Below are 22227 nucleotides of genomic sequence, written 5' to 3' on the forward strand. Positions count from 1 at the left end.
CATGTTTGCAAGTTTCTAACTTAATATTGCACAGGATTCTTAATTTTGATGCCAGTGAAACAAAATTTTTTTATATATTCCTTACACATTTGTAAGCCAAAAAGGATACATAGAACACTAAAATTCTTTTAGCACAAGGACATAAAATCTAAAAACCTAAACTAACAAACATGTACTCACTTTTGCTCTATGTGAAAATGAGCTGATTCTAACGATTCAGCCGAAATTTTTGAAAAAACGCAATTCTTAAGATCAACCACTAAAATTTTTAAGTAATTTAAATAAAACTAAATTTTAAAAAATCCGAAAATTATATAAGGATATTGCAGGACATGTCGTGGCACCCACCAAAATGGCTCTTTTTATCGTCTAAGTGTTAGACGGTTAGAAATAGATTAAAATGTAGACATTTACGCCTATATAAATTTCATTCTTAGAGCAAATTGTCGCCAAAGGATAGTTTTTTATACAGGTGGATTTTGATTCAAACTCTTTAACCACCAAAATATACTACACCACCAACTAACAAGCCCGTATTCAGGTGAATATGGCTTTCACCACCTCAACTAATGGAATATATCGACTTGGAAGGAAAAATACAAATTGCCACTTTTTATGTGTATATCTTCGTCATTCGATCTCGATGAGATTTGGCACAGTTATTAACAGCTTCATTAAACTGAAAAATATAAAATGAAAGCAGAATTTTTTTAACCATTAATACTACTAAAAATTATCTGTGGTAAATTCTAAAGAAATTAATTTTGTTAAAATTATTTACCAAATGAAGTTTTACTTTGCTTCCGAAAATCGTGTAAGCGACCGTGGAAGTGCCCCTTCGAAGAGTTGCGTTGAAATTTGAGTTTTTATTTATGCTTATGTAAACTTTTGTATATATAATTGACTGGTTTTTTTTTATTATTTGCCGTTGGAAATCAAATATTTTACCGTGCCACGCCGTGCCGTTTTTGTCACCTGCTTCAATTCAATCTTTCCAAAAACCAAACAAACAATGAACTGCGTGTCAGCATGGCGCTATCTCGAGAACTTGGGTGAAATGGTATGAGGCCGTCCATTAATCACAGAAATTTTGATGCCTAACCCCTTTGTGGCCCTTTTTAGACGACGTTACTATCCCAAATCTCCTTCTAAATACAAAAATTGAATAACTTGCTAAACTTTTGAGGTTCTACAAGTAATAGACTAACACTTAAAAATGGTTTACACTCCTACCCCCGAATGACATTTTGTGTCAATTTCCAACACCACCCATCCCATTTAACTAATGCAAAGCCCTAACATTTGGCGGCAATAACCATCAACGTACCGAATTTTGATAAAAATCGGACTGAAACTAGCGAAGTCATGAGTATAAACGATTTTTAATAGCTTGGACAAAAGGGCACACTTGATCTGCTATCCAAAACATAAATAGAATCTTAAGTACATACGTGCTTACATGTTTTGAAGTCGGCGACACTTACTTCATTATACCCTTGCAAAAAGGGTATATTCTTTTTGGACGACGAGACAAGTATATATAGGCCATGTCCGACTGTTCGTTCGTCTGGATCAACGTAAACTCCTCCTAGACCGTTAGAGCTTCACAGTTAAAATTCTACATGTGGGCTTGGGTTATCTCGGATTCAGAAGGATCGGATCACTATATCATATAGCTCCCATACAATTTCGAACAATGAAATTTTTTAATAACTGTATTCTTAACTGTATTTATAAATAGATGCATTTTTAGTTCAAGCAAAAAATGAGAATTAAGAAAATATTGTATGAAATGGATAAAGGAATCATATAAATACAATTTACACAAAAAGAAATACACTTTTTTTTAATATTATCCCTAAATTAAAGAAAAAAGGGCCGACTGACGTAAACTAAAATATAAATATATATATATATGTATAAATATTTTACTCAAAATATATGACTATGACTAGACAGTCATTTCACGTTTTAAGCCAATCAACCCGATCGTCGATTTTTTGGCATAGAGTTTAAAAGCTTCAGATATAAGGTAAATTGTCTATATATGTACGAACTAGTATAAGAAATAAATTGAAAAGATCGAGATTTGTATGATGTAAGATGTCTAACATAAGTGTATTTATATGTTTTAGTTGTGTGTAACAAAAAAACCAAAAGGCCGGGGCTAGCTTCAACCGCGTCAAAGTTTGTATACCCTTGCAACTTTTATGGTAACTCTTTCCCTACCTATTAGCCATCAATGTGGAAGAACGTTTTATCTAAAAAGGCTTATGTTTGCCAAAGAATGGCCTACAATCATAGGAAATAACGAAGATATTAATCATAGTCACTGTTTTCCACCGATCGTTCCTATGGGAGCTATATAATATAGTCACCCGATCTTTATCAAATTCGGCACAGTTATTAACAGATATATTAAATTAAGAAATGTTTAATTTGAAAGCAATCGCGTTAAAAGTAACGAAGTTATTTACAAAAGTCACTGTTTTCGACCAATCGTTCCTATGGGAGCTATATGATATAGCCACCTGATCTTGATCAAATTTGGCATAGTCGCTTATAGGCGTAGTAAACTCTCTAATATTAAGTTTCACGACAATAGCTCAGAAAATAACGAAGTTATTGAGAAAGTCACTGTTCGTGACTTGGCCGTTTGTATGGGAGCTATATGATATAGTCACCCGATCTTGATTAAATTTGTCATAGTCGCTTATAGGCGTAGTAAACTCTCTAATATTAAGTTTCACGACAATAGCTCAGAAAATAACGAAGTTATTGAGAAAGTCACTGTTCGTGACTTGGACGTTTGTATGGGAGCTATATGATATAGTCACCCGATCTTAATTAAATTTGGCACAGTCGTTTATAGGCGTAATAAACTCTCTAACGATAATAGCATGATATAGTGGTCCGATCCGGCTGAATCCGAGATATCCAACCCCTGCAGTATATACAAGCCTACGTGCATTTCAGCTCTGTAGCTCTGAGTTTGCGTTGATCCAGACGGACGGACGGACGGACGGACATGGGTATTTAAACTCGTCTCGTCGTGCTGATCAAGAATATATATTCTTTGTATGGTCGGAGATGCTTTGTTCTATGCGTTGCACACTTCTGACCAAAATTAATATACCCTTTTTGCAAGGGTATAAAAACTTAACCAAAGTTTTCGACTTCTTTAGAACTTCACGCAGGATGTAGGCATATGCAGTGTATGTTGTCTGTGTATAAATGTTTGCGAATAAGTTTGTATGCGACTTTAGTCGAAGTGTAAGTAAATGCTCCAAAGCATCTCTATATTATGAAGGTGTTTTTAAGCTTTTTCTATGTGAACTATGTATATGAGATAGTGGTCCGATTTTGGTTAAATTTGGTAGACTCAGCAACATTAAAAAGTACATAAAACAATCCTTTAAAACAAAAAGTACTGTTAAAAGTCAGTGCTCGGCCAACCGCTACTATGGGATTTGACATGATCCTACTAATTTCAGATGTGCGAAGGCAGCGGTTTATAGATGCTCACATCCAACGCATTGAAATTTCAGCACTGTGGCGAACATGGCGTTCTGATGCAAAAAACTTTTCGTTGGTATTTTTGCCAGTGGAAGGCATCGCAAATCCGTAAGAACATATGTATGTACATACATGTATGTATGTATGTACCACCTAGTCGGTGGCTCAATGGAGACCTACTAAATCTACAAATCTGTTGTTCGAGTTCGAACCCCGACGACTTTCCCCCCCGATGCAGCAATACTGAAAGGTAGTTTTTGTCGTAGATAATGGAAACGATTATGGATAACGAATACATATATGTATGTACATATGTACATATTTTTGTGTCCTAATAGCACTTAAATATTTACATTTTCTGGGGAATATGAAATCATCCCAATCATCATTTTGTGCGTGAATAAAGATTACATTACCCGCATAAATACCTAAAACGAGACCAAAACGCCACTATATTTGAACACTTTTATATGAATAATTTGAGATACAAAAACATAAAATATAAATGCAAAGTTTTAGTACATTAGTTTTAATATTATATTTCAGTCATTTGGCTATAAAATGTAACAACAGCCCAGAAAATATCGAAGTTATTGAAAAAAAAATCACTGTTTTCGACGGATCGTCCCTATGCGATATAGTCAACCGATCTTATATAGAAGGAAATCGCGTCGATCCAGACGGATATGGCTATGTGAACTCGTATGGCTGATCAAGAATATATATTCTTTATATAGTCGGAGATGCCTTCTCTTATGCACACTTTTTACCAAAATTAATATACCATTTTGGCAAGGGTTAACACCTTGACATCAATTTCAATATCCTACAAAAATATAAACACGTTTAAATAATACTCGAGAAAAGATAGTGAGTAAGATATTATATCATAACTTTAAAAATTTTACTGAAAAGTTTTACTAACAAGTTTAAGTAATGGATTTTGCACTAAATTATCTCTACTCTTCCCTTAAAATAGAAAATTCCTGGGACTCCGTAATTTATACATCGGTGCAGAAAATTTTTGTTTCCAGGCAAAGCATGCAGCATGTGGGTAACTGAGTCACGCTGCTTGCGTCAATGTTTGCTGGGTGTTCTTTTTACCCCTATATTAAGCGAGCGGGCGGGCACACATCGACCCTATTTCACAAAGTATCTTCCGGTTCTATGTCTTTTACAGATATCGCACTGCGCAAAGTTGTGAAAAGTTCTTTAATTAATTGAAGTTGAGAGAAAAGATTTATAATTAGTCCTTACGATATGTGCTGCTTGAAACATAGTGTCCTCTGCAGATAAGGCGCTATCAACGTCCTACAATTGTATGTCTGTAAGTCTGAGCAAATAAAAATTTGTGTACACGCTTGAATTTTTATCAAAGAAATTTGCAGATATGTATGTATGTACATATTTATATACAGATACGTACATATGTATGAATGTACATACTTACATATATGAATCTACATATGCATGTACATATGGATATGGATGATATGTACAGAGGAGGCATCTGACTAAATATGAGTCATGTGTAATCTTTACATAGACATTTTGACTTAACATCAAGCAAATAGTCCACACTATTATTTATGTACAAACATATGAATGTGTTTCATATATGTACGTATGAATATTTATGTGCGAAAATAGCGAGAAAGAAGTCTGCTTGCTTATATCGAGTACGTACATATGTATGTACATATATGTATGTATAAGTTATGTCACCTGAGAAACGAAAAAGAAGAAAACACGCTTTAATTATAATTGCGGCAGTAAACATACAGGCATCGAAACCGTTGTTGCTAGCTGGAAATGACTCACTTGATAAGACTTTAGCTCAAAATTCGGAGCTTAGCCTAACTGTCGAAATTCTGACAGGCTCATATTCTATTTGTTTAGGGATGATATGGAGACAGTAATATTAAACACAATAAACAAATTCTGAACACCCTCAGCCTGCATTTGTATACATAATGTGCACTCACTAACTTAAAATTTTTTCATTCGTTTCAGAAACTGATACTGATTCAGATACATAGATATCGGCAATATGTGTCTGAAACTGACACTAATCGTTGCTAGGCAAGGAATGTGTATAAAATCATATAACTCTGTTTTGAAACAAAAGCAAGCTATTGGTATTGACTGCCAGTTACAAAACAAACTTAAATCCATTCTTAACCTGTTAAAGTCGAGGTTCGCTAAAAGCGAAGATATCTTGTTTCAATTTGGTGAAAAGTGAATTCAAAAGTTACGACAAATTTGTGCATAAAATGAACTAATTGTTTTGTCAGCATTATCGATAAAAAAAAAACTGTTAAACATCAAAAAAAGGCGTTAAAAGAGCTATTTGTGATTTAAACTGATTAACTAAAGAATTGAAAACGGCAGAAAATTAATTTGCCTTTAATAATTTTGCATTGTTACATCGTTGGGTCGTAAAACCAACATATTTTCTTCTTCGAGGGAGCTTCACATCGTAATGAATTCAGATAGAGCCGATTCAGAGACGCAGCAGGAGCAAATTGGGCTATTCAAGAGAAAGTTGCGCAAGCGACGTTACGGTTCCGCATCGGTGGTGACAGATAGTCGGTCCAGGTCCAAGTCCGGTGGCAGGGCAAGCGTGGCGCGGCTAGATTTGGTGCTACTACTGCAAAAGGAATACGTGAAACAGTTCTATTTTGAGAAACGTGTTGGCAGTGGAGGAGGAGGAGGAGGAACTACTGGGCATCCCTCGACCGATCGCAGCGCCAACTTTGGATGATTGAGAAGACTTTGGGGCAGCGGTAATAGCAGCCTGACATCTCCAGGTGGCCTAAAATTTATACCAATCACCTTCTGCGTTGACGTTGTTATCTGGCCCACTATTACGATGCTATCTTCCAAAGTTCTTACAAACCGAGCCATTGTTTATTTGAGGATCTGCATCGCAGTGCTGGGGTTGTTCAGCTGACATTTTTGCTGCTCCAAAAAGACAGCCATAGACAGTCATCAATTTATATCATAACCCAACCAAGCGAAGGTCTTTTCGGTACCCTGTAAACACAAGGATATTTAAAAAATCCTTTTCTGATTGTATTTTCTCAAGGAACTGGTTGTGCTCTAATATGTCCGTTAGTCTATTAGACGTGGGCACCACTTCTGCTACTCCTGCGCGCCCAGAAGATTTGCCATTGCAGTCACTCTTTAACGTCCCACTATCGCCATCGCAAGATGTGGAGCTGGGACAGACTCCCTACTTTCCCCGAATCGCCACGAAAAACAACATGTTAAAACTAAACTGGTGGCACTCTCCCACTCAGCCACAGAATCCCGAAGCTGAGGCAGTATGCCTACAGCCAAATGGATTTGACGACGTTAAAGGCAGAGACCATGCTTACATTTCCAATACAACGGATAACAATAATGCGACAGCCCACAGTAGTGTCAATTCGTCGACTAGGACAACTCCTCATGGTTCGCTAAGGGAGCGAGACCGGGTATGGGTCGATCGTAAGGACATAAAGCGGCGCTGCGATAATAATTTTGAACCCGATGTTAACGAATTTGACATTCAAGACTCCCAACGCCTTGTGGATGGTAAGTTTGCCACATCTTACTTTGTTTTTGAAATTTATTTTTTTACATATCGTGAAAATTGGCGTTGTAGAAGCTAAATTTGCACATACATGCAATAACAATTTATTCGGGCCGGTTCTCTATTTGTTTCGGAATCAAATTTAAGAGCTGATCTCGCTTTACTCGGATACATTTAATTTCCCTTTTGTAGTCAGTGGAATCAAACGTAATTGGCAGATTTCTCAAATGTTAATACCAAGCACCCATAAAGTGCATGTAACAGACAGTTATAAAAATGAGTAAAATCTGCCGGACATATGGGTGTACATATGTGTAACGTTTTTATGTACATACATACATACATATGTATGGAAGTAGAATTGGTGCTTATTCTGTTAACAATAAGTTAAACAAACCAATTTATCAAAACAATGGAAATGTCCTCGACGAGGATTACACAGGCCGACATGATTTTTGCTGACTTTAACTTGAGAGGTGTTAACTAATTCGGGTACGCTGATTCTAGCTGCATACTTGGTTTTTGTCCATCACGTCTAGATTTTGTGAAATCTGGAGATCTGGGGTTGGAAAATAGGCAACCAAAAGTATACTATAGAAAGTTTAAACAAAAATTTTCAAATTTTTTTACGGATTTTAGAATATTTTGTGTAAGAAAATTAGTTCTTGTTTGCACATATAACTAATATACAATTTGCAAGACGCAACAAATTCCCACAATTCTTTAAAATTTAAAAGCAGACAATTCTTGAAATCCCTATAGCATACTTTTTGGTTGAAATTTTACTCATTATAGAACTATATCCGGAGTGTAAGATATTATCCATTATAACAAAGAAATAACTCTTTGATATTTTGTAAATTCCTTTTCAATCAAGCCTAATATATTAATAGGATAAAATAATAATGTTTTTAGTACAATATTATGCTTATATCATGGAAAAATATATTGCAAATTGGGTCATTTTGAATAATTTGAACGCATTTTTTTCGAAATCCTGACGTGATGGAGAAAAACTAAGTACAGGGCCGTGGTTAGCAGCCCCCAATTACTATAGGAGACCTATTGAACTTCAAACACTTTTTCATGACCTCAAAAATGTCGGCCTGTGTTATTTAATAAAAAACCGGAGGGCCGGGGCTTACTTCGACCGCGTCAAAGTTTGTATACCCTTGCAACTTTTATGGTAACTCTTTCCCTACCTATTAGCCATCAATGTGGAAGAACGTTTTATCTAAAAAGGCTTATGTTTGCGAAAGAATGGCCTACAATCATAGGAAATAACGAAGATATTGATCATAGTCACTGTTTTCCACCGATCGTTTCTATGGGAGCTATATGATATAGTCACCCGATCTTTATCAAATTCGGCACAGTCATTAACAGATGTATTAAATTAAGAAATGTTTAATTTGAAAGCAATCGCGTTAAAAGTAACGCAGTTATTTACAAAAGTCACTGTTTTCGACCGATCGTTCCTATGGGAGCTATATGATATAGTCATCCGATCTTGATCAAATTTATAGGCGTAATAACCTCTCTAATATTAAGTTTTACGATAATAGCACAGAAAATAACGCAGTTATTGAGAAATGTCGCTGTTCGTGACTTAAGGGTTTGTATGGGAGCTATATGATATGACGAAGTTAGCCCTGGCCTTCTGGTTTTTCATAGAGCCTCTGCCACGGATAAAATATACAATTAACAAATATACAATGATACTTCAAATATCAATTAACAACATGTACCTACATATATAAAACAGGTAGTCCCGACTATTCACATCGTCACAAAAAATGTTTAATAAAATGTTTTTTTTTTTTTTTTTTTTTTTTTGGGCTTTAAACCCTAACGCTAAGATGGCTGGAAGCAGTTGATTTGATGTTGATGGACGAACATGGCTATATCGACTCAGCTTCTCATCAGTATTGATCAGTATAAAGAATATATATAGTTTACGGGGTCAGAAACGTCTCCTTCTGTTCGTTACAAACATCTGACCAATTTTTTTACGGTTTGGCATACTCTCGACCAACTTCTCTATAGTTTCCATTGAAACTCGGTTCCTCTCCAGTTTTACACGCTTCCAAAGATCGTCTACGTTGGATGGCAGTGATTGATACTGTCCGAGCCGTCTCTTCACCATTGGCCATAGGTTCTCAATGGGACTGAGATGGGGACTTTTAGCCGGCCATTTCCATTGTTTCTTGTCCCCATCTTGTTGAAAACTGATTTTCTCCTGGGGATAGGCATACTTGTCAAAAATATTTGACAGATGGGTTGCAAGATATTTAGATCATGTTCTTTTAACATTTCTACCATCAATTTTTTGAAAGGGTCCAATGTGCCACCAAATAAAGCATCGCCAAACTTTTACATTCCCTCCACCCTGCAAGCAAACCTTTAATGCTTCATGTATTTGAAGCTTGTCCGACTAGAATCGTATTTTTTGGTCGGACGAACCCAAGTTCAACCGTTTCCAGGACGGAAAGCAGTATCATTGGCATGGACCCGGAGACTAGCTTCAAAAACATAATGTGAAGCAAAAGTTTGAAGATGCTTTACAAAAAAAAAAAAATAGTAACAGGGGAAGAATAACAAAAATATCTGAAAAAATATTTAACACTTTTTAATAGCGTAAGTCGGATTAATCCTTTAATTTTCCTTTCAAATGTCTAATGTTGGCGAAAGAACAGCCTACTATCTTAGGCTGGAGCATTGTGCCGCATGTAGCATGCCATTTTATCGTATGTGTATGCATGTATATGACAGGTATATAATATAGTCATCAGATTTTGATAAAATTTGGCACAGCGATTAAGTTTTTATGACAATTGCGTCAAAATTTACGAAGCTATTGATAAGTCACTGTTTTCGTTTCTATGGAAGTTATTTGATACATTAAGCTGATCTTGTTACAATTTGGCAAAGTCATTAATAGGTATAGAAAACTGAAAATTATTATTTTCAGGACAATAGCTTGGAAAATAACAAAATAATTGAGAAAAGTCACAGTTTTCGACTGATCGTTCCTATGGGAGCTGTATGATATAGTCACCCGATCTTCATTCAATTTGGTAAAGTTATTGATATATCAAACTGACAAATATTAATTCATAGAAATTAAATAGCAAAAGTTTCTGTCTCTTACGTTGCCGTTTCTATAAGAATAATCCGAAATATACAAATCGCGCGAACTCTCAAATCACATTTCAGCTCTATAGCTTTTACGGTCCAGGAGAAGTTTGCTTTTAGCTAAAATTAAAATTCACCTTTGGCAAGGGTATAAAAATGATTGAAAATAATGCTAATAGGAGGAATATTGACTATTATTGGTTTGGATAAAGACTTGGATGTTGAAATTTGTAAGTAAATTTTGAAGTCGTGAAACTCAACCTCCAATATTAAATTAAAATCAATCAAAACTGGGTTTTAGCCGGCTTGAGACCAATAAATCTTACTAATTTAAAATACTTTAATCATAGGCAGCACAAAAGGTGAGCATAAAACAATGTTATTTTTTTTCTGGAAAATAACGTTATAAAAAATGTAGTTCAAAAGCCTTCAGAAAAAAAACTTCAGGGCAATCGGTTCATGCGTTTCAGAAAAATCGAAGTCAACGACTTTTAAAACACAGTTCTCAGAAAAGGTTAAAACACAGATGATTCTAATCGGCGCACGGGGCAACCCGGCGCAGTCGAATTATCTTGAAATATAATAGCACGATCCAAAAGGTGGTAAAGTCGTATTTTGGTAGGCTATATTTGGATAATAAACTTAGACGTATCCAGTCCGTAGTATCCGAAATTTTTGGGATTATGTAAACGCAAAAATCAATTTTTTTTTTCGGCAAGAAATGTTTTCAAAACCATTCATTAAATTTTCAACTTTGATCGATGTTAACTAAAACAGGTTCCGACATGTATTAATTCACAGTTTTAGTTTAAAATGCTTAAGATAAGGGTGGGGCAAAAAAGTCTAAACCAATCAACATTGTTGGCGGTACAAAATGTTTTTTTTATAAAACAAATGTTTTAATATTAAACTATATTTTGATTCTTTTCGAAAAATCGCTTTATTCTATATAACAACGTCAATTTAGGGTATGTTCGAAAAAACCAATATAGCTTTATAACGGTAAATTATATCGATAAGTATCTTTGATCAATAGTTGGACAATGAATTAACCTACCTTACCGATAGCTGTCAAAGTGGAAGATCGTTTTATCTAAAAAGTCGAATGTTTAGTAAAGAACGAAGTTATTGATGAAAGTCACTGTTTACCACCGATTTTTTTTATGGAAGCTATATGATATAGTCACCCGATCGAATCGGCACAGTCGTTTATTGGTTTAATAAACTCACTAATATTAAATTTCACGACAATAGCTCTGAAAAAAACGAAGTTTTTTCCGATCCGGCTGAATCTGAGATATGCAACCTGTGCCAGTTCAAACAAGGCTATTTGCTAGAAGGAGTTCGCATTGATCCAGACGGACGGACAGACAAACCCATTGAAGTCTTCTTGTCGTGCTGATCAATAATATATATACTTTATATGGTGGGAGATGCTTCTTTCCATGCGTTGCACATTTCTAACCAAAATAAATATACACTTTTTGCAAGGGTATAATGAACACACACACACACACATACATTTGTTGTAATATTAGCGTCTCTGCTTGAATATATAAAATTCAATACTGTTGAATTTAAATAAAATTGTAAGAAAGAAAATCCAGCACTTACAAATTGAAATGCTATTTTCAAGTATTTTAATGCTTTTTCGAACAACCCTAGCGTGACCGTTTTGTTGACGCCGGCTCAGAGCTTTACGCGCATTGATCGTGCTGTCGCTTGAGTTCGGGCTGGCAATCGTTGTTGGCTGATGGCCAGGTTCGGTTCAGTAACGGTTTAATTCGGTCGCGACGTAAACTTTAACGCGATCACTGCTTAAAACCTTGATCGATTGCCACTGTCGCTTTTCTTGCTGTTATCGTTCGTGGTTTCCCTTTCTAGGCGAGCGCAGTAACAGGTGCATACCATAGTATGCTTGGGGGTCGGAAACGAGGGGCCATGTTGACGATTGGGGTCAAGAGCTCCATCGCATAAATTAAACATATCTCAGTGTATTTCTATACGAATCTTTATGCAGATAATTTTCAATAACAGACTGATAGTGTGTGTTGGTGTGGGTGTTTGTGATGATGTCGGTGGCAACAGCGTCTTTTCTCGGCCTCTTTATTGAATTCGTCGCTGTAATTTATTATCAAAAAATGCTCAAACTGTGACGCAAAGAGTCGTACCAATTATCAAGTTCTCGAATTGAAGACTTCCAATGCCCAAATATGTGTTTTATATGTGCTCATGTGGCATAGCGGTTATTCAGAGTCAAAGCCAAATATTAATTGACAAAGATTGTGAACTAATTGCTTGCTACAGCAGTGTTAGTGTCATCTACATTTGTATGTGTTTGTCGCTGAGTGCGTGAGTAGGGTGAGTGTAAGTGTGTCGACGACATTTATACTCCCTTGACAGAGTATGTTAGATTTGGCCAAAAGTTTGAGCAACAGATATATCTGTTTTTCCCGTGTGGTTTTTGTCTTATTCAAACTTCATTCAAGTCTTTTCCAAATTCGAACTATCTGGGTCAAAAATATATTTCGAGTAGCTTGTTTTTAGGGTAATGAACTTGATATTTTTAATACTGTTGAGAGGGTACAAAAAATTCGACTCATCTGAAGTTATTTCGTAACTTTGTGTTCGTATTCTTTGCGATTGCTGGTTTTATTTCAGTGACTCGACACACATACTTATACATGTATATATATATATATGTATATATGTGAATATGTACACACATATGTATGTACTTAAAGATATAAGGATTTGTTCTGTATACATGTATAATACAGCAGTATTTTTCATGACAGTAATGCAATATCTTCACTTGAACGACAAGTGCACTCAAAAATTTACAAAATTGCAATATTTACAACTTGAATTAGCCCTTTGGAGTGATAAAAGTTAGCACAGACACATGTCCATATATGTATACATATGTATATAGTTATAAACATATGTACATACATATGTATGGTTACGAACAGCACAGCAATAGCGCGTGGTTGTTTTGTTATTCATGTTTTACCCACAATCGTGTTGTTCAAAAGCGATTGTGGGTGATTACAATAGTACGAAAGCATAATTAAACCTCTATAAACAAATAAACGAATTAGGAAAACTATACGCGCAACTAGCCAAGTTAGAAGCAAGACACAGAGAACAATGTCGCTCCCACTTGGGTCTTATCAATCCGATTTTATCTATATAGTTTATATTCGTTGTTGCCTTTCTGATTAGACGCGTGCTGCCTTTGGTTTGTTAAGGAGGTAACTGCTTAGCTGGCAAGACCATTGGCCCAGGGCTTGTTAAATCAATTGAATCTATCCCACACAGGTGGAGCGAATAGTTGTCAGAGTGACAAATTGTAAATTTCAGCATTCGGCATGCAACAAAATAGCACAGTTCTGTGAAAAAATTGAACGATCGTGCTCCAGGATATAGCCCCCTGGAATTACCTGTATATACTTACATGTATGTATAATCAGTTACATATACTTGCATATACATATGTATCTATGGGATTATGGTAGATATTCTCGGTTCCAAAGTGTTGGATAATTTCAGACGCTATTTATAATTGGATAGTCGACATCGTCACAGTTTTTGAACTCTTCCTCACTTCGCGCAGCGACCCAAATACGTCAATTTCAATCTAATCGGATGATGAACAGCGAAGTCTTGCGAGGTATGAAAGAAAAATGTGCCTTGAGGTCTAAAAAAATCGCATTTTTGGTTTGGTTGTAATAAAATTTCCTTGCTTACTCAATAAAGTTGTCGTCTTTGTAAATAATAAGTCTTTTAACTATGTTTAACAAACGCATTTGTTACTTATTGTTAGATCCTTTACCATGCGTGGGTGTATTAAACCAAAACCAGGAGGATGAAATGAAAGTTAGTGGATATCGGCATTCTCGAATGCGCACCCTTCTGTGTTGGCTGTGTATATTCTTAACTGGAGGACTTCTTCGTTTGGTCTTGCACTGGTGGCGTCACTGGTATTTGTTTGCCACCTCCCGTCCATGTCCCCTACAAGAGGCAGAACAGGTGTTGGTCGAGGAAGACTACCAGGGCAAGCACAAACTTTATCACGTGAAGTCCGTGCACTTCCTCACAGTCGATCAGTTGAAGTAAGTGGTATCAGCAATTAAATATCAAAAGTGTGAAACTCTGATTAAAATTCTAAACCGATTCCATTTCAGATCATTGTTGCAGCGCGAGCAAGAGGAACGAGATCAAGATTTTTTTAGCTCGCCAGATGAAACTCCGCTGCAATTATCGGTGCACTTCTCGTCTGCCCAATTTAGACGTACGTTGAAATTATTGTTTTTTTTTTCTAAACACATGCAGTCAAGATGTTAATCTCATATTTCTTTATTAGATTGCGAATCGTTGAAGATATTCCGCTGTAAACAATTGGTTTACGCTTGGGACACCAATATCAATGGATTTAACAAAATCAATGGCCTCGACAATAACGTGCCCTGCTCTTACTTTCACCAGCAACGGGGCCTTACGGTACAGGAACAGCTTTCCAGGCGTATTGTTTTTGGAGATAACGAAATAACCGTGCCATTGCACGATGTTAAGACGCTTTTTTTTCCTGGAGGTTCTTAACCCTTTCTATGTGTTTCAACTATTTTCGGTCGTCCTATGGTTCACCTACAACTATTACTATTATGCCTGTGTCATTCTGTTGATGTCGATATTTGGTATAGCAATGTCAATTTTCCAGACAAAGAGGGTAAGCAGATTTGTGCCACGGCACGGCAATTATGTTTCTTTGCTAATTGGTATTTACGTTGATTTTAGAACCAAGATGTGCTTCACAAAACAGTAATGAATACTGGAAATGCTTGGATTGTAAATGCCAAAGGCGTGTCCAAGGAACTTCCAACACAATCTCTCGTTCCTGGCGATATAATTGAGATTCCGTCGTCGGGCTGTACAATGCAGTGCGATGCGGTTTTATTATCGGGCAACTGCATTCTGGATGAGTCAATGCTAACGGGAGAGAGTGTACCAGTAACGAAGACTCCACTGCCAATGAAACGGGATGTCATTTTTGACAAAAAGGATCATGCCAGACACACGCTATTTTGTGGCACAAAAGTCATTCAAACGCGATATATTGGGTCAAAGAAGGTGCTGGCCTGTGTTATTAACACTGGTAACATAACGGCAAAGGGCGGACTAATACGTTCCATTTTGTATCCTCCGCCCGTGGACTACAAGTTTGAGCAGGATTCGTATAAATTTATTCAATTTTTAGCGCTAATCGCTTGTACTGGCTTTATATACACACTTGTCACAAAGGTAATAGTGCATTTTGAAAAAGTCTCGTCAAAATTGAAATTCATTTTTGTTTTGCCTCTTAGATATTACGTGGTACGGATGCTGTAAAGATCGCCGTAGAATCTTTAGACTTAATAACAATTGTGGTACCACCGGCCTTACCAGCTGCAATGACAGTGGGTCGATTTTATGCACAGAAACGGTTGAAGGTCAACGACATATTTTGCATTTCGCCCCGTTCTATCAATGTTGCTGGCAGCATTAACTGCTGTTGCTTTGATAAGGTGAGCAGTTTGTTGGTAGGAGCAACTTATGAATGAGGAATTAATAACTGAATCATTTATTTATAGACCGGGACTCTCACTGAAGATGGATTGGATATGTGGGGAGTAGTGCCAAAATCTTTAACAAATCAATTCCAAATTCCGATGAAAGACGTGCAGCGTCTTCCCTACGATCATTTCTTATTTGCTATGGTGACGTGTCACTCTATTACGGTAATGAACGGTCGCATGATGGGAGATCCATTGGACCTTAAGATGTTTGAGTCAACGGGATGGATACTAGAGGAATCAAAGGATATACCAGAAAATGAGAAATACGGCCTGATCTATCCAACTGTCCTGCGACAGCCGAATAAAAATGTGCTGAACGCAGAGAAAAGCGCTGCAAATCATGAAAATCCGCCAGTTCAACGACAGTCTTCTGTAGATGATCTATTGGCGAATGTTGGTCTGTCACAAACTGAAAAGAATTTCGATCATGGAATTGTCAGGGAATTTCCGTTTTCATCAAATCTCCAGCGCATGTCTGTTATAACACGCTGCCTAAGTGTGCAGGGCTTTAATGTATACTGCAAAGGATCTCCGGAGATGATGCAACAGCTATGTCAACCACAAAGTTTGCCGGAAAACTACTCACAGCAGTTGTCTACGTTTGCTAAAAAGGGTTACCGGATTATCGCTGTGGCATTTAAAGCACTCGCCCCCAAGGTAAACTATACAAAAGTGCAGAGGCTCTCCCGCGAGGAGGTCGAACACAATTTGGAGTTCCTGGGATTTGTCATTCTCGAAAATCGATTAAAGCCTGATACCACGTCGGTAATAAATGCCCTTACAACTGCCAATATTCGTACTATAATGGTCACTGGCGATAACATACTGACTGCCACGAGCGTGGCTCGAGATTGTGGAATCGTTACATCCTCGCAGGCAGTGATTACCGTGCACGCCTCTCCAGTTGAAGTCCATGCTAGTGCTAACCCCAATGAAGGAATTAAGAGGATCGATGGTGATCTTCATGAATTTAGCCAATACGAACTTCAGTATACACTTGAGTTGGGTAGTAAGATTTGCCCATCTGCTCTCTTGACACCCAACGGCAATGGAAATGGAATTGTGTCAGACAATTATAAAAATAATGATGCCTGCGGTCCTCACCATTCAATGTCAACAAACTCGCTGGTAAATGGTTCTAGTTCTAGCTGTGCTGTCAGTATGTTGCCGAACAGCGACAGTTTGACCAGTATTAAAACGTTAGACACATGGACTCACAATGATCCAATTGATGTCGAACTCGGAGCCAGTGTTTCGCGTGGGGAGAATTGGCGAAAACACTACATTTTTGCCATGGATGGAAAGACATGGCAAATTGTTAGAGATCGTTTCCCAGAGCAAATGGAAATCATTCTGACTCGAGGTGCCATATATGCTCGCATGTCTCCGGAGCAAAAGCAGGCCCTAGTTATGGAGCTACAGAATCTGGACTACTGTGTAGCTATGTGCGGGGATGGAGCCAATGACTGTGGAGCTCTGAAAGTAGCTCATACTGGAATTTCTCTGAGTGAAACTGAATCGTCTATAGCCTCTCCATTTACATCTCGTAAACCTACTATTGCGGCAGTACCTAATGTTATAAAGGAAGGTCGAGCCGCCTTAGTTACATCATTCGGGATCTTTAAATACATGGCCGCCTATTCCCTGGTGCAGTTCATTTCAGTTATGATCCTGTACTCTATAGACTCCAATCTAACAGACAAGCAGTATCTGTATATAGATTTGGGCTTGATATCGATATTTGCGTTTTTCTTCGGTAAGACAGAGGCATTTGATGGTCAGCTCGTTAAGCAAGTTCCGCTTAGTTCGCTAATATCACCCACCCCGCTTGCTTCACTGTTACTGCATTTAGCCGTCGTGACGGCGTTTCAAGTCACTGGTGAGTAAATTAGTCCATTTCTCCTTTCCTTTCTATAGCTTATACTTTATTGTTTTACTTGCAGGTTGGTTTCAACTGCGGCAACAGGAATGGTTTACGCCCTTTATACCATCTGATGAAAACCACCTGGGCTGCTATGAGAACTATACTATGTTTGCCATATCCAGTTTCCAATATATTATTCTCGCATTTGTCTTTTCGAAGGGTGCGCCGTATCGTAAACCAATCTGGTCTAACTGGCCCTTTTGCCTGACGCTGGTGATAAACATTTGCATTATAATTTATCTTGTGGTCTATCCCAGCGCCTGGGTGCAGACATTTTTTCAAATAATAGTACCGCCAACTGAAAGTGATTGGAAATATATAATGCTCATTTACGGAGCTTTGGCGTTTGTTAGTCATGTCTTTGTCGAGTCCTTCATTGTCGAGGAAATAGTTTTCAAGCGATTACAAGCGCGGCGTGACCAACGGTTGAGCACATCAAAACAAAAGTATATGCGACTGGAGTATAGTATAAACTCATTTACAAACTGGCCTCCGATAACTGAAGTATACGAGCCATATGATCCTGCTGCATTAGATGAAGTTCAACCTACCTATGTTAACTTGGGTGCTGAGCAGAATATTGAGGTACAGCACACCACTTTTCCCGGATTTTATGAACTCCCGGATAACAAACAACTGCAATCTCCAATTTCCACTTCAGGGTCATTGCAAACATAAAGCCCAACTTTCATTAATATAAAATGCTACTCTTTGTATATATACATATATATAATTATTATAAATAACTGATTATAAATATGTTTAGGCTTAAGTTAATAGTCAAAGGTAATGCATTCGTGGTTTAAGTTACCGATTGTTAATAAGAAATCAGATGAACGATTTGTTGCATCTATCTGATGATTTATTTTGTACTTAAGAAGATAAGTCTATAAATTGTGAGTACTTAGCGAAAAATTCGTTTTCTACTAAATATTTAATTTAAATACGTAGTGAGTGTGGTAAACATGTGTGCCGATTAATTCTGTTATATAGAAATAAACACTACCTCCGCTATCGGCCACCTAATGAACCTCATACGCAAAGTTTTATTTATTTCATATTAAGTATTAACCATAGAATATTAACTGGATATTGTATTGCATAGTTTCTAGAATAAAGACGTTACAAATTTCAATTGAATACTTTTTTATAAAACATCTTAGTTTAGTTAAAGATACGCGAAATACGACGTTAGATTTGTGATTCGGGGACCAAATTTGTATACCATGCACCCATAGGGTAAAATGGTATATTAAAGTCGTGAAAATGTATGTAACAGGCAGAAGAAAGCTTGTCCGACCCCGTTAAGGATACATATTCTTTGTCAGCATCTTCGGCACAGTCGATCTAGCCTTGTCCATCTGCCGGTAGAACGCTTAGACCATGGATACTATAAGAGCTAAAAGCTAAAAATTTAGTGACCAATATTGTGTCTTAAATTTTAGAAGTCGGAGAGACGATTTACTTACTTCATTTAAAATTTGGTACACAAATACATTGAAGGGCTAAAGGATTGATCAACATATACCATTTCACCCTCTGGATGCATGGTCTAATATTCCATTAATGTCATGTGCTTGCAGGTGAAAGTAGTTTCCTAACACAGGTGAGTCGATCTAGACATGTCCGTTTGAGCGTATCAACACCTAGGTCTCCGAGACTATAAGGCGAAGAACCACTAAATTTGGTATGTAGACGCGTGCAGTATGTATCGGGATCGAGTTCATTTTAAGTTCCTGCCCGCCACTATTAACCCCCGCATTTTAAATAAAACTGATTTTCTCAAAGAGAATAATAGCTATACCAGAATAGTACTCCGCCTCGGTCCTCTCCGCCCCCTTCAATTCAAACAAAAAGCCACCAAATTTGGTATGTCGACTTGTTTACTATGATCGCATTTATAAACATTTTGGCCACTTCCGTCCCGTTAATTTAAAAAAAAACCGACTGTTTATACTCGTTACTGAAAAGAAAAGGAAAATAGAAAGAATAACGTTGCTTAATTATTATAATGTTTTAAGCTTTTACAACTTGAAAGAATAACGACTTTTCCTCCTCGTTGTCAACTTAGAGTCTAAACTTTAGACTCTGTCCTCCTGCATAATCCATAACCGACTATAAGTCCATCCTGTTTCGAATTCAAAAGCCTCGTTTCAATTTGATGGCTCTAATTCATGAATGATGCTATAATGAGGCTAGGATGTTTAAAATCCTGCAACTTCCATTGCATATGTTGCAGATTTTTCGATTTTATGATATGAGGAATAAAATTTTGTAGTTTCAGACTAAATTTAAATACATATTGCGAAACTCGTGCCAATTTCATCAGTCTTTAGTTTACTATGTTTAGTTGGAAACCTTATTTTGTCGGACAGAAATTTTTGATTTTATTTTTAAGACTAAAAGGAAAGCATAAACACATAACACGTATATTATCACTATATTAAACACATCATTAAAAATACTTTAAAAAGCTACTCTCCAGAGAGTTATTTAAGACCAAGATTATTAAAATCGGGCCACGGGAATTTCGGATACAGGCATGTACAGTAGATATATATTTACAATATATATTGTACATTGGACTTTATTCCTTGCCAGGTCATAAGCATAAAGTAGTTTGATTACTTTTGTCATCTATTTTGGACAAATGAAGAATTAGCAAGCGTATAAAAGTTTCGACATTGCCTAAGCCAGCCAGACCCTTTAGTTTTAATGCGTTTATCAAATGACTTTCAGAGAAAAACAACTCACCTTTACAGATAACTTAGATGGCAAAGCGGAACGCAAAATATGTAAGCCATCTCAAACAGGTTTCACCAAAATACACATTGCCAAGTGGATGATATTTTACCAAAGCTTCGCGACTCCGTTGACATGAAGTATTCGTCTTTATTAGATGTGGGAAACACGATTGTTTGGCGTAATTGCTTCACAATATTATATTTCATGTGGAACTTCCTCACCATCGATCCTTTTCCAAGATCATTTTTTTAATGCTTCAGGAAGGTGAAAAGCACACTTTGACAAAACTCATTGCAAATACATCTATTTCTGGTATTTGCAGTCGATCCATTAACAAATCCGGTATTCATCATCTATAAGTAGCACAATATATCGATGATGATTGTGTGACTTTCAGTGTGCCGCATGGAGGTAGTCGTATTTCAATAAAAGGGACGCAGCATTTCATTTAAAATGCTCGAGGGGCCCGTGGATCGTAAAATAACATGGTTTTCAGGAACCATTCAAAAGAAAGTCCATTCAAGTCAGCAAATTTTTGGAAATATAAATAAATCTATGTGTAAATCTATTACTTTACTTTAACTTAACTAACTTTTTATTTGCCTGTAACGCTAACGTTTCATTACTTCTTCTGCAATTTTCGGGTAGACAGACCGAATTCCGCAGAACTTTTATGGACAATAGCAAATATGCCCAAGTATCGGTAACTATTTCATTATTTCAATATATTTTCTCCCCTTTGAAGCAGCGCTCATGGTGAGCGCAAACCAAGTCGGTGTTTCATTTGGTAACACTTGCAGATTAGCTGCTAAAAGTATACGGCGCGCCGTGTCTGCTGCTCTCCCACCAGCTCACCACCACTACACAAACATTTGCGTCTGCGCTGTGACTGGTATTGGAAGCCACTGGCGGCTTAAACTAGCCAAACCAGGTGCTCCCTCAAGCTCGAAAAACCACCGACCGCTGTCTCTTTCTTCTTGGTCGTGTTCGGGTATGAGCCAACAATGTGATGCCTTTGCGATTGAAGCTGGCCAAATCAGTTCTCTGCTTTTCTTTGCATGGAATAGTCGTGCAGTTCCTCGATCTATCAAGCGGTAAAAAAACAACTTACCCACATATTTCTGCATACACCTAAGCGAACACACACACACATGTGTGTAATAATGTGTGTGTAAAAATCTTTACACGTACATATATAATATACAATCGCGATTCCTTATTTGTGTTAAACCGTTTGAATCCCATTTGCATAATTAAGATCAACATTGAAAAACCACAAATCAAAGAGTTTGAAATACACAAAACCAAAAAATTTAAAATATCCAACAAGTTTATACATATGTACATATGTATGTACCTGAAATATTTTTAAGTGCGAAAGAGTGAACGCGATAGTTGCATAAGTCTGCATATCCAGTTGCCCAAAGAAATATTTTAATAATTCGTCATATCGGTGTTATTAATGCATACATATGTACATACATAAGTGTGTCCCAACATTTGGGAACTGATTCGACAATATAAAGTTAATTGTGTCATAATAGTGTTTTCGAATATTTGAATAAATTCCAAATGCAAATATACCTATACATATGTACATCTCAGCAAATGACAAACAAAATCGTGAATGTAAAAGTCATATTAACAAATCAGATGCTATAAACAAATTTAAATTTCAATTCGAGTTTGGACACAAAACGAAGGAACACAAT

General features: G+C 36.8%; 1 protein-coding gene and 1 long non-coding RNA gene across 2 annotated transcripts; one reads left to right on the forward strand and one right to left on the reverse strand.

Annotated features, from left to right (window-relative positions):
* Positions 1-4637: 4637 nt before the first annotated feature.
* Positions 4638-5064, reverse strand: LOC137581880 (uncharacterized). The gene is made up of 3 exons (XR_011033252.1): positions 4967-5064; positions 4774-4849; positions 4638-4704 (listed from the first exon to the last, which is right to left on the reverse strand). It is a non-coding gene; the product is annotated as an uncharacterized lncRNA (long non-coding RNA).
* anne (anne boleyn) lies at positions 4708-18905 on the forward strand. The gene is given in 10 exon segments (XM_068296263.1): positions 4708-4843; positions 5530-7095; positions 14058-14346; positions 14419-14525; positions 14598-14812; positions 14814-14960; positions 15029-15532; positions 15595-15795; positions 15862-17725; positions 17790-18905. Coding segments are annotated over 9 exon segments (4458 nt in total). The 5' UTR covers positions 4708-4843; positions 5530-6623; the 3' UTR covers positions 18449-18905.
* Positions 18906-22227: the final 3322 nt, after the last annotated feature.

The sequence above is a fragment of the Drosophila tropicalis genome, unplaced genomic scaffold (assembly GCF_018151085.1).
Source record: "Drosophila tropicalis isolate 14030-0801.00 unplaced genomic scaffold, ASM1815108v1 contig_859, whole genome shotgun sequence".
In the NCBI taxonomy this organism is placed as follows: Eukaryota; Metazoa; Arthropoda; class Insecta; order Diptera; family Drosophilidae; genus Drosophila; species Drosophila tropicalis.